Source organism: Pipistrellus kuhlii, unplaced genomic scaffold, assembly GCF_014108245.1.
Source record: "Pipistrellus kuhlii isolate mPipKuh1 unplaced genomic scaffold, mPipKuh1.p scaffold_m20_p_4, whole genome shotgun sequence".
In the NCBI taxonomy this organism is placed as follows: Eukaryota; Metazoa; Chordata; class Mammalia; order Chiroptera; family Vespertilionidae; genus Pipistrellus; species Pipistrellus kuhlii.
Window position 1 is genome coordinate 44977280 of NW_023425540.1, and position 12745 is coordinate 44990024.

The 12745-nt window shown below is 36.9% G+C and overlaps 1 protein-coding gene across 1 annotated transcript in view; it reads left to right on the forward strand.

Moving 5' to 3' along the window:
• Positions 1–12745, forward strand: part of ADGRV1 (adhesion G protein-coupled receptor V1) — a 423988-nt gene that overhangs the window by 181144 nt on the left and 230099 nt on the right. The window contains exons 80-83 of the mRNA XM_045571582.1: positions 3638–3822; positions 7740–7989; positions 8525–8664; positions 11382–11542. Of these exons, the coding sequence (XP_045427538.1) occupies positions 3638–3822; positions 7740–7989; positions 8525–8664; positions 11382–11542 (736 nt within the window). The remainder of the gene's footprint in view (positions 1–3637; positions 3823–7739; positions 7990–8524; positions 8665–11381; positions 11543–12745) is intronic.

A 12745-nucleotide genomic window follows, 5' to 3' on the forward strand; every position in this document is an offset into this window, starting at 1 on the left:
TTTAGGCTGGATTTTAGATTTTGGCCCCTTCTCTGATTGAGTTCGACACCCCTATTTTAGACATATTTAAAATAATGAGAATAAGATAATAAAACAAGTACCAAAAATGTATATGATCACACATAGCAGGTTAAAATTTTAGCAAATAAAGTATAATTAACTTTGAATTTCAGATAAACAATGTATGAAAACATTTTTAGTATTTGGCAAATAAAAATCTGTATTTTTATTTGCATGTACTTATATGAGACAATTATTGGTTACTTACCTGAAATTTAAATATAGTCACTTAAACTTTATCTGGCAGTCATTCATATATTTTAAATGCACTTAATATGAACTCTAAGATAACCTCAGATTCAGTAGAACATCCATGTACTGGATAGAGGTTCATTCTACAGGGTCTTATATTTTAAGTGAAATTGTTTCATATTTATAAGTTTTATTTTCTTCATATTTTAGCTTCTTTGAAACAGAATTAGCTCTATAATGTATATTTTTTATAGGAAGAGCTCAGTAAATCTTATATATTGTTATTCACCAGAAGTGACTCCTTATTTATGTTCAGAAGACACAGCTATGTGCTGAAAAGAGCATGAACTTTAAATGACTCACAGTATTTTGGATAAAATTCAACTGTGGGTTTGGGCAAATTTTTGCTATGATATTATTCTATCCTTTGTTTTTCCTAGATATACTAGTAGTGAAATGAAAATTATTTAAAATGCTGTTTTTTTTTTTTTTTTTAAATAATAATTTCAGTCTTTTAAGACTGCTGGGTTTTATATACACAATTTAATTTCTTAGGGCTTTGGTTTTTAGGTTATGAAAGCTTGGTAAAACATGAGTCAGGAGGTGTTGTCTTTAATTTTGTGTTCTGGAACACTTGAAAGCACAGGAATAATATGTTCTGTGAAAGTTTGACGGACTCTCCACCCTTTCCAAAGATCTCCTTTTTCTTCCTGACGGTTTAAAAAAAATTTTCCAAGGTTGATTCAGGCTTTTTTGTAAGACAGTTTTAATAATTGAGGAAGAGGTTCTTTTTATTGTTATGTAAAATGACCCTTTAGAGCAAAAATATTTCTTCTTATCGCATACTTTAATAATATGTATCTTATATTTTTAGAATTATTTTTCACATTTGATTTATTGTATTGTATAATCACACTAACAGATGGTTTAGACGTGGTCTATATTTTACTCCCGGTTGTATATTTCGTGCTTGCAGTAGTCTTGCATGACCTGGCTGCAAACTGAGCCAATCCTGTTGTTATTCCGGGACACAAGGGTGGGGGATGTTTCCAGTCAGGGTGGGGGGCTGTCACAGTGCCTCCGGGGACACTCACTATCTTGGTGCACTCAGAAAGGGAGGCATCTCTTTCTGCCTCCATATCCTTATCTGGAAACAACCAAAATAACACCAATCCCTCCCTCACCAGATAGTTGTGAGAATTGGAGAAGTTAGTGTAACTGGTGGAGCATAGCACCTCTGTAAACCAATGGGTATGTAAATGGCCTTTTGGTTTTGTGTGTTTTCCTAAATCTTTCTTTTGCCCTTGAATGTGAATGAATGGTTTGGTGGCTCTAGAATTCCGGATCACAGCCTTTAATTCTCAAAATCCCACATGTTGCTCAGGTGGTTTCTGGCATTTCATTTGAAAAAAAAAAAAAAAAAAAACAAAAAAACACACAAAACACCTTGATGTCGAATTGAATTTTTGTTTCTCTGTTAGTAGTTTTTTTCCTGTCTGTTTTTCTGGTGAGATTTAAAAAAAAATTCTTGAAATAATATTTTAAAATCATTAGATACATCTGGTGGTGTTTCTTTTTCTTATTTTCACTGGTATAAGCAAGCTCTGCATTTTTAGCCGGAAGTATTTCCTTGTTTATTAAGAAACTGTGTAGGTTTTGCCTTTACCCACTCCTTTTATGTACTTGGTGTATCTCATGGATTGGTTCTGTTTGTTATATTTTCTCTGAGTCCTGGGAGCATTTCTTGAGCTTATTTCCCATTTAACATATTCCTTTTGAATCCAATGAGCTGTCCCCTGGCTGCATTATAATTTTTACTTTGTTAAATTTTTATTATGTACTTTTTAAAAAAAGATATATTTATTGTTTTTTTACAGAAGAGAAGGAGAGATGGATAGAGAGCCAGAAATGTTGATGAGAGAGAAACATCGACCAGCTGCCTCTTGCACACCCCCTACCAGGGATGTGCCCGCAACCAATGTACGTGCCCCTGACTAGAATAGAACCTGGGACCTTTCAGTCTGCAGACTGACGCTCTACCACTGAGCCAAACCGGTTTCGGCTATTCTGTACTTTTTTTTTTTTTTTTTTATCATCCTTTTGTTATGGATTATTCTCCATTCTTCCTTACTATTTTTGAGATGGCTACTCTTAAACTCGGATTTTGAGTTCAGCCATCAGCTTGGTACCATATAGATTATAAAACTATTAAAAATATATGGCAAACATGAGCCACTTCTTCAATTAGCTTAATTAGTAGGAGTAACAGACAAACCATTTCAACATTGTCATCATAAGTTCATTAATAAAAGTACGTGCAAAGTACAAAGAGAGCGATCATGTATATGATCAGGCAGGTGGGGCCCAGTGTAGAAGTCCTAGAGAAATGATGACTAATTGGATTTTGAAGAAGTCATAGGGACTTCTCAGGTATATAAGAGTGAGTGGAACAACAAGTCAATGGCTTCACATCAAAGCTTGGGCAGGCAATAAAGATGTGGCCTCCATCATTCTGGCAAGGAAAAAAAACAAAAAAACAAATCGTGAAGGCTATTTCTCCTCTTAGTCTCCTTTTCCCTCAGATAGCAAATAACCCAGCTCTTTAAGGTAGGAAGGGTCATACTCACAGATAAAAAAAGGCAAGAATGCCAAGAGCTCTTGACTACCCTTGGTTGGAATAGGATTTTCTCATTTGATGTTTTAGGAGTTCAGTGACATGTGGTGGTTTCTGTTCGTTGAACACTGATAATCAAGACTAATCTTGCCCAGCCAGTGTGGCTCAGTGGTTGAGCATTGACCTATGGACCAGGAGATCACAGTTTGATTCCCAGTCAGGGCATAGGTTTAGGTTGTGAGCTAGATCCCCAGTGTTGGATGCACAGGAGGCAGCCAATCCAAGATTCTTATCATTGATGTTTCTATCCCTCTTTCCCTCTCCCTTCCTCTCTGAAATCAATAAAAATATATATATATTTTAAAGAATAATATTGCTTCTATATGAACATTCTTGTGTTTATTTCCTTAGTTGGTCACAATAATAATCCTTGGGGTAGATATAAAAGAGATTAATTTTGACTCATGATGTTAATTATTGTAGTTAAAAGTAAGTGATCCATGCAACCGTTTTAGGCTTTGTCTAGTTATTAAATAGAACATATTATGGTGGTTGTGTGTTTTTTTTATATAAATGATTATTTGTGTTTTTTAAAGTACAAATGGATCTTTTTAAAACATAATTTTGATCCGGATTTCTCTTAATTTCTTCATAGGTTCATCCTTATTTTGTTAATGCTAATAACTATTAATACATAACACATTATAGTATATAATACATTATCATTTAAAGGGTTTATTAAGATATATTTTTATATTTGTTTCCCCCCAGATAACCGTTGAAGGAAAAAAGCAAGCATTCAGTATTGAAAACCGAAATCTCTTCTATGATATTCTTTGTGCTCTTATTAACCCGAAGCGTAAGGACACTAGGGGATTCAGCCACTTTTCCGAAGTCACTGAGGATTTTGCCTTCTCTCTGCTGACCGAGGTTACCTGTGGCTCTCTGGGTGAAAAGTAAGTGTCATTTAATACCCTAGCTGTATCTTCTATGGATGTATCCCTTCCACAGTTTGCAAAGTAATACACAACACAAATATCATTTATATGCTGAAACTAAAGACTGTACAGTTAATGCATTGTAGTAGTGCACAAATGAAGTTAACTATTTGAAAACACAAAAACAAAAACACAAAACCACCCAGCAATTACATCAAGAAAAGTAAATTTATCCTGGCAACAATATAGTCCTCTTGTTTTGTAGGGTCTTTTATAAAGGGTCTTTTCTTTACTCTTACTCTTATAATGACTAGAAGATACATTCTGAAAGAAAGGAAGGTGATTCGCACCTTCCTTTTGGACTTTGATGGGCCGGTAAGCCGGTGCTTCTCCGGAGTGGAGGTTCAGTTTCATTTGTTTGGAGGCATCTCTCAGAATGTTGTTGAACTTCAGACTCGTTTTGTGGCAGGAAACAAGCAAGAGGAAAGAAAAAGAATAAAAAGTGGCTCATGTTTATTAGTATTTAGGTAATTACTTTTGTAACTGTATGTTAGTAGTCTTCAGAAGTCACGGTGTTTTAAACTGGGTAAGTGTAGTACAAAACTCTAAAAAATGTCTATTTCTATTTGATTTAATATAAACATGGTGGATAATAAATTTAAAAAAAAGAGTGAAAATGGAGATTCCACCCCCCAGTTCTCACTAAGTAATATCTGTTATTTAAAAAGTAATAATTATTATTTAATGGGACATGTCTGATTTAAAATGTTTATGTAATCTCTTCAAAGTTTATTCTTTTAAGATTTTGTTGATTGATTTTAGAGAGAGAGGGAGGGAGAGAGAGAACATCAGTTTGCTGCTCCACATGCAGGGTGGTCGAATCCCGTATGAGCCCTGACTAGGGATAGAACACACAAGGTTGGCATATTGGGATGATGATGCTCTAACACACAGAGCTACCCACCAGGGCTCTGTAAACTTTATTTTTTATTTATTGATGAATGCTGTGACCAGTATTCATTAAGTTATGTCGCTATTTTGAAGACTAATTTAAAAAATTTGGCATAATAATTTAAATCACCTATTTATGGGGTCTTTTATGAACTGACATGTTATTTTAAATATTGTTTGAATTGTGAGACTTTTATCTTTACTTCTTAGATCATAAGACACATAAAGTTCAAAGAGATAGTAAACCCAGATATAAAGTGTTACAAGATAGATCAAAGAATAAAAAATAATTATAATAACTGATATTAACTATTCCTCTGCTCTATTTCTGGCACTGTATTAGATTGAACAATATGAAATTGCTTTTTATCTAGATATTAACAGTATAATATATTAAGTGTTACATGAATTGAACTAGTCCTTAGTAAAAGTTGTACATATATTACTTTTATCCCTGCAAAAGATCAGTTTAAGTAGCTGTTCAAGGATAGGTTAGGGCTTTTATTGTTCCTATTTACAGATGTAGAAACTGAGGCTAGACGTCTTACACAGCTTGCCGGTGGTCACATGATTAGTCCAGGGTGAGGCCTGGGCTCAGTTTCAGGCCTGCAGGCCAATCCCAGGCCTACTTGACTCCACTACCCTTGCTGGCCTCTGTGCCATGTGGTCAGAAGTGATTGTAAACCACCTGCTTTGAAACAGATCATCCATTTTGATCCCATGACTCCAAAGTGCCCCAGAGTTTCATCCCAGGTCAGTGCCTGGGTGTGACTTGAGGTTTGGGTACAGAACCAGCATCCTCTTACACTGTATTCTTTTAACCCTGATGGTCAAGTCCTGGGGACTTATTTTTCTTTTCTTTTTAAAAATAGATTTTTATTGATTTCAGAAAGGAAGGGAGAGGGAGAAGGATAGAAACATCAATGAGGAGAGAGAATCATTGATCGGCTGCCTCCTGCACACCCCTCCACTGGGGATCAAACCTTCTACCCAGGCATGTGCGCTTGACCCGAATCAAATCCAGGACTCCTCAGTCCACAGGCCAGTGCTCTATCCACTGAGCAAACAGGTTAGGGCTGCTTTCTTAATGAGGAGCATCATTAAAGTACCTGGAAAGCTCTGTGGGCCCTTTCAGGAGACCCCTCCTGCTGTCCTCCCTGTTCCAAAATGTCCCTCTGAGACCAGCGATCAGCAGTTCAGCTCCTCAGCGCCATTTTGCAAATGTCTCTAATGTCTCCGGAAAGCTCTGAAATGGATGATTTCAAGTACGTTTTCACTGAGGCCACAGTGTGTGTGTGTATACCATAGTTAAGAAGTATTCTTTTACTGTTCTTCCCTGTTATACTGTGTTCAACTATGCTGTTCAGTTAAGTCATAGTTCTTTGTTTTATATTCCCCATAGTTCCAAATCTTTAACTTTTTTTTTGTTTTGTTCCCAAATTACCAGGATATTGAGGTTGTCTTAGATATGAACCGTCTATCCTGCTGTTATAGTTAGTTTCCATATCTGTGCCTTCCAAGGCCCAGGAAGAACTCAGAGCATCTGAGATGCACAGACAGAATGGTCCTTTCTGTGCTGTTGCCTAATGTATTCCCTTTCCTTAGAACCATGGTATGTGGTGGATTCTCAGTGGCTGGAGAACAATGAGTGACTAGAATGAGTCCATGAATCAGTATCTTACCTTCCTCTCCACACACTTATCTTTCTTTCTAAGTTGTCCAAGAAGAGGAAACAGCAGGTACAATGGTAGTCAGGCAAGAGTAGCATGGTGTGTTTGGGAAGACCATCAACCTTTAAAGGTTAAACATGGTATACGTTAGGTATGGTGTGTGTGTGTGTGTGTGTGTGTGTGTGTGTGTGTGTGTATGTGTGTGTGTAAGAATCAGACTTAGGGTGTTAGACTGTGTGGGAGGTGTGTGTGGCCTGTACACCTGAGGTGCTTCAATAGGAGTCTTGGACATTAGGATCTAGAGCCCTGGATGAAAGGCTGCATTAAAGATTGGTAAAGTTGGGGTGGCAATTTTTTTTAGAGAGAGGACCTGTGGGTAGAGATAAAGCTTAGCTATTACGTTTTTCTTTCTCTCTCAAATGTTCCATTGACAATCTTTGCTCCATTTCCTTGGTTAGCAGTCTTGACAAGGTATCATTTAGAATCATGATATAATTATACATACTCTACATGTGTTGTGGCATATATTACTTTTTAACATTTAATGCCTCATTTTTATCCTAATATCCTCTGAACATTTCCATCTCCTCATTGTTTGCAAACATAATGTGTCCACTGATAAGATGTATCAGATTCACTGGAGGACTGGTGAAAAAATACAGAATCCTAAAATCCCTAGCTCCCTCCCAAGGTAAGGGTCCTGATTTAGTAATTCTGGGATATTATATAGAAATCTATATTTTTAAACAAACTTTCAACTGATTTTAACACACACTGAGGTTTGGAAGCAATTTCACTGAGCACAGAATCTTATGCCTAGGGGATGTTCAAAGCGGTATTGTTAAATGGATAAAGATCACTGTTCAGGGCTATTTCTCCTACCAGTTACATGGTCAAATTAGCCATTAGAAAGGGGCAAGGGGACTCTTGACGAAAACATGGCTGCAGATATATAAAGTTTACGATAGTCTTAAGTAAAACAGAGCATTTCCTTAGAGACGCACCTTTCCTTCAACCTGTTTCACTGATGCTGATATGACTGACACTGAAAGAATGGTATCTGATATCCATGCTTTAGGTTATAAGGGGGATCAGGCAAAGGGAGGTAGACATTTCTGTGGAAAAAAAAACACACCACAAAAGAACTGAAAGACATTTCTCTCTGTTGCTCTGGGTTAGTAGTGTCCTGGTTTTACACCAAAAACAGAGCCCTGGTGTAATGCATTTTAGCAAATACAAGGGGATATATACAACAAATACAAAAATATATAAAATGCATGCTGTTGCAGCAGATCCTTTGCTTTTCTGTTGTAGAAGCAAAACCATCCTCGACAGCTGCCCATATTTGTCAATACTGGCTCTTCACTGGCATCCCCAGCAAATCAATGGGCACAAGTTTGAAGGGAAGGAAGGTGATTATATTCGAGTTCCAGAAAGGTTATTGGATGTCCCGGATGCAGAAACCATGCCTGGGAAAAGTCCGTGTGAATCGGTCCAGTTCACAGAGTATAGCAGCCAGCAGTGGTTTGTAAGTGGAAACAGCCTTCCTGCCCTGAAAAATAAGGTAATCTATCATTATAAAGAATTATGGTTGGGATCTGACTTTTGCATAGCAGCCACACTCCTCAGAATGCAGTAGCTGGATCAGATTTGTGGGAAGGGCTCCATGTGGTGAGCTAATTATGAAACATGCCCCATCTTTATGAACTATTTGTCAAGTGGTTTGCCTTAAAAACAGCTGGAAATATTTTTCTTCATGTTTTATTGAGCAAACTATATATCATAGAGGGAGAGTGAGAAAAATGTAGCTTTTACTAATATTATCTGATACAGCCCAATCGTGATGAAGTTCAACAGTTATAGTCATAGTGTTGTCAGCTGAAGATGGCTCAGTGAGTGGAGGCAGAATGTTTCCAATGGAAAACCAGGGAGGTGCCCTGCGTTCCTGAGGCAGCTTCCTGTATAAATAGTGGTTGTGAGTAGAGAGTCAAGTGACTAAAAAAATGAAAAATGAAATGACGTTCAGAATGGGAGATTCAGTAAAGACATTAACTTGAAAACATCATTCAATTTTGTTTTCTTTTTTATATATACTATAGGTATTATCTCTGAGTGTGAAAGGGCAGAGTTCACAGCCCCTGACCGACAACAATGAGGTTCTCTACAGGATTTATGCTGCAGCGCCTAGAATTGTTCCCAAAACCTCACTTTGTCTCCTCTGGAATCAGGCTGCTACAAGGTATTTATTAGTAATTACTTGAAATCAGAATTTGGTCCTGCTGAAACTGGTTTGGCTCAGTGGATAGAGTGTCGGCCTGTGGACTGAAATTCCCAGGTTCGATTCCAGTCAAGGGCATGTACCTTGGTTGCAGGCACATCCCTGATAGGGGATGTGCAGGAGGCAGCTGGTCGATGTTTCTCTCTCATCGATATTTCTAACTCTCTATCCCTCTCTTTTCCTCTCTGTAAAAAAATCAATAAAATATATATATATATACATTTTAAAAAAAAAATCAGAATTTGGTCCTTCTACATTCCGGTGCCATTGAGCCCATTTTCTTTCTCACTGCGCATCAATGGACTCTGGACAAGAATAACCTCTACAAGAAATAAGACAAAGAAACATAGGAAAGGGTCTAGCACTGTGCAGGTGGCAAATGTAGAGAACAATTTAAATATCTGTTCATTACAATATTAGCTCCTTGATGACTAGTTTTTTCATGGGATTTAGCATGAGTTTTGCTCGATGTGGATAACTTTTCTGTGGTTCCTGGTTGATTTATTGGGCAGGAAAGGAAATTCTTTTTACCCCTTTCATCTGCGCTTGTGGTTCTGGACCTGATACTCTATGCTTAGAGGCATTAGCAGGGGTTTGTAATTCTAGTCCACATAGGGCTGGAGTATATTTTGGGATTAAAGCCATACACAGGAATGGGAAGAAAAAAATGGTGCTTTCTCTGAATCTCCTGGGCCCAAGGCCTCAAGTTTCTGAGCAGTTCTGTCACTCGGAGCCTAGTCAATGCCCCAGAGTCTAGTGTACTAATCAGTCACTGGGCTTGATTAATTCAAATCTGGTAGATAAAGCAAGGGTGTTGGGTTAATTTGTTTTGTTTTAGAGAGGGCAGAGGGCATATAGCTAGAGTAAAGCCCTTTCTCTTTCCTTTCTTTCTCAAATCTTTCATTGAAAATCTTTGCTCCATTTCCTTGGTTAGCAGTCTTGACAAGATATCATTTAGATGCATGGTATAGTCGTGCATACTCTACATGTATTGTGGCCTATATTACTTTTTAACATTGAATGCATAATTTTATCCTAATAAAATGTCCTTAGGAAGAAGGAAATCAAGTGACCCACAGGTTGAGAACTGCTAGCAAGGTTGCCTAAGACCATTGGAAAACACAGATATTTACATTATGATTCATAACAGTAGCAAAATTACATTTATGAAGTAGCATCGAAAATAATTTTATGGTTGGGGATCACCACAATATGAGGAACTGTATTAAAGGGTCGCAGCATTAGAAAGGTTGAGAACTACTGCTCTAAACATTTCCAGGCAGATTTCAGATCTGATTCATCTTTTTATCTCCTCATTGTTTGCAAACTCGATGGATCCACTGAGAAGATGCATGTTTGCTAGAGGAGTGGTTAAAAAATACAGGCTCCTAGAATCCTCAGCTCCCAATAATTTCTTATTCTTAACATTTTTCATAAGGATGACAACTCTTAATAGATTCTTCTAGGTCCACATAGTTCCCAAACCAGATGGAGACATCATATTTTACTTTAACATTAACAGAAATCTCATAGAGTGATAAAATAATACCAAAGGGTAAAAAGTTATTTGTTACTGACTTTCAGACATATAAGCTAAAGTTCTAGGTAGGTTTAATAGTTTAGTTGGATAATTAGCCAACTATCCTCTAAACACAAAACTTCTGGTTAGTATCTTTCCTTCTTTGGAAAAAAAAAATTATCAATTGACATTCCTAATGTCTGATGACAGATCTTAAACTAATGCATAGGTACTTTGTGATCCTCAATATATAATGACTAATGAATATTTCAAGGTTAAACCTGCAGTTGGGGTTAAAATTTTATTTCCTTAGAAAAGTAAAGACATCAAGACTGTCAACCAGTAGTCACTGAGAAATGCTCATAACATGGCACAGTGGCCGAAACCGGTTTGGCTCAGTGGATAGAGCGTCGGTCTGCGGACTGGGAGGTCCCGGGTTCGGTTCCGGTCAAGGGCATGTACATTGGTTGCGGGCACATCCCTGGTGTGGGGTGTGCAGGAGGCAGCTGGTCAATGTCTCTCCCTCATCGATGTTTCTAGCTCTCTATCTCTCTCCTCTCCCTTCCTCTCTAAAAAGTCAATAAAATATATTAAAAAAAACAAAACAAAAACGTAGCACAGTGTTGTGCTAAATAAGCCAGACCTTATGGACACCCCTCTATACTTAAAAGAATCCTGGAAAACATGTATGTATTATAACTGGCTCCATACTCCAAAAAAGATTAAGGAGTTTTAGAAAAGCATACAAGTAATTTGCGTGGTTCAAGTTACTAGAAAATATAAAGAATAAGGAAGGGAGAGTGAACACTACACATTATAATGGCTGTGTAGTATTTTGAGATTTTTGAAAGATAGACAAGAGTGCCTTTTGTTGAAAACCTTGGGTGCTACTGTTCTGTTGAGAGGACCAGCTTCTTCGGTATCTGAATGCTTTGGGAGGTTTGGATAGTCTTTGGGTTGCTTCTTAAGGCATCTTGTGGGATATGTTATGTCATGTCAGATGAGATGTTCCCTCCAGTTTTCTTCTTGAAACCATGGTCTGCTTAAGTCTGGAGTAAAGAAAACTTAAGTTTAATAAGTTACTTTTTCTTTAAAAACCATCTCAAGACCTCAAGTATTAATAAGGAGGAATAGTGACAGTTGTCTTTTTTTGCCCTAGCTGGTTGTCTGACAGTCAGTTTTGCAAAGTGGTTGAGGATACTTCAGACTACGTAGAATGTGCCTGTTCATACATGTCTGTATACGCTGTCTACGCCCAGACCGACAACTTGTCTTCATACAATGAAGCCTTTTTCTCCTCTGGATTTATTTGCATCTCAGGTCAGTTGCAATATTTTGTGTCAATAATTTAAAATATTTATGTGGATGAGTCTGTTTTCCCGTAGTAATTTTATATATACAAGATACAAATATACTGTAATTCATTAGCATTGGGAGAAAATAAATTTCCTCATTAATTCATTCAAGTTGTGGAAGGCCAACTTTGTACTGAGGATATAGGAAAGAACAGGAACAGTTCCAACTCATAAGCAATGTAAATACAGTGTGGGAGAGAAGTGAGATAATAGGAAAAGATATATGTAGTTCAGAGTCTTGCAATCTAGAGACAGGTTCTACATTAGAATGTCAGGATTATGTGAGATAATATGTACAAAGCAGTTTACATTTTACATTTTATTAAAAAAAAACAACAACCTACCCCTTTGGTTGATTTGTATTCTACAACCCAGGACCTCTAAATAGGCTCTGTTTTAAAAATAACTTTTCACCTTCCATATTAAGGCTTCATTTCTGTCTGACAGGAGTAGAAACTTTTTAAATGTGTTAATGTCTGTCAAACTATTTACTTACAATTTAACTTGGAATAACTATAGAATTATTGTTTGCTGCATTGACTACATGATTGGGAATCTTAATAATTTCTTATTCTCAATAACATCTCTCATAAGGATGATATTTTTTGTTTAATAGATTCTTCTGGGTCCCCACAGTTCCAAAACCAGATGGAGACATCATATTTCACTTTAATATATATAGAAATTTCATAGACTGATGAAATAATACCAAAGGGTAAAATGCTGAAATAAATCTAGATGTTATTTTAGATATTTCAATAGAGAGACAAATCCAAGTGCTGCTGTGACCCACAAAACTCCATCGCTGGTTCTAAATACTGAACTTCAAACCAAAGAGATTTAAAAACTAAAATGAGAATGGTTCCTGAAAGAATTGTTAATAACTGCATATTTTTCGCAGCATGCTCTAACAAAGGCTATGTAGAGTTGCTCATATATTTGAGAATCAACACCTAAATATCACCTACTTTTATCACCTTTGGCTTGAAGTCATATTTGAAGTTACAGTTGATCCTTGAACAATGTGGGCATTCGGGATGTTGAGCACCCCTCTCCCCTGTGAGTAAAAAATCCATGTGTAAGTCTTAACTCCCCCCAAACTTATATATTAATAACCTATGGTGGAACAAAAGCCTCACTGATTATGTGGTCGATTAACATACATTTT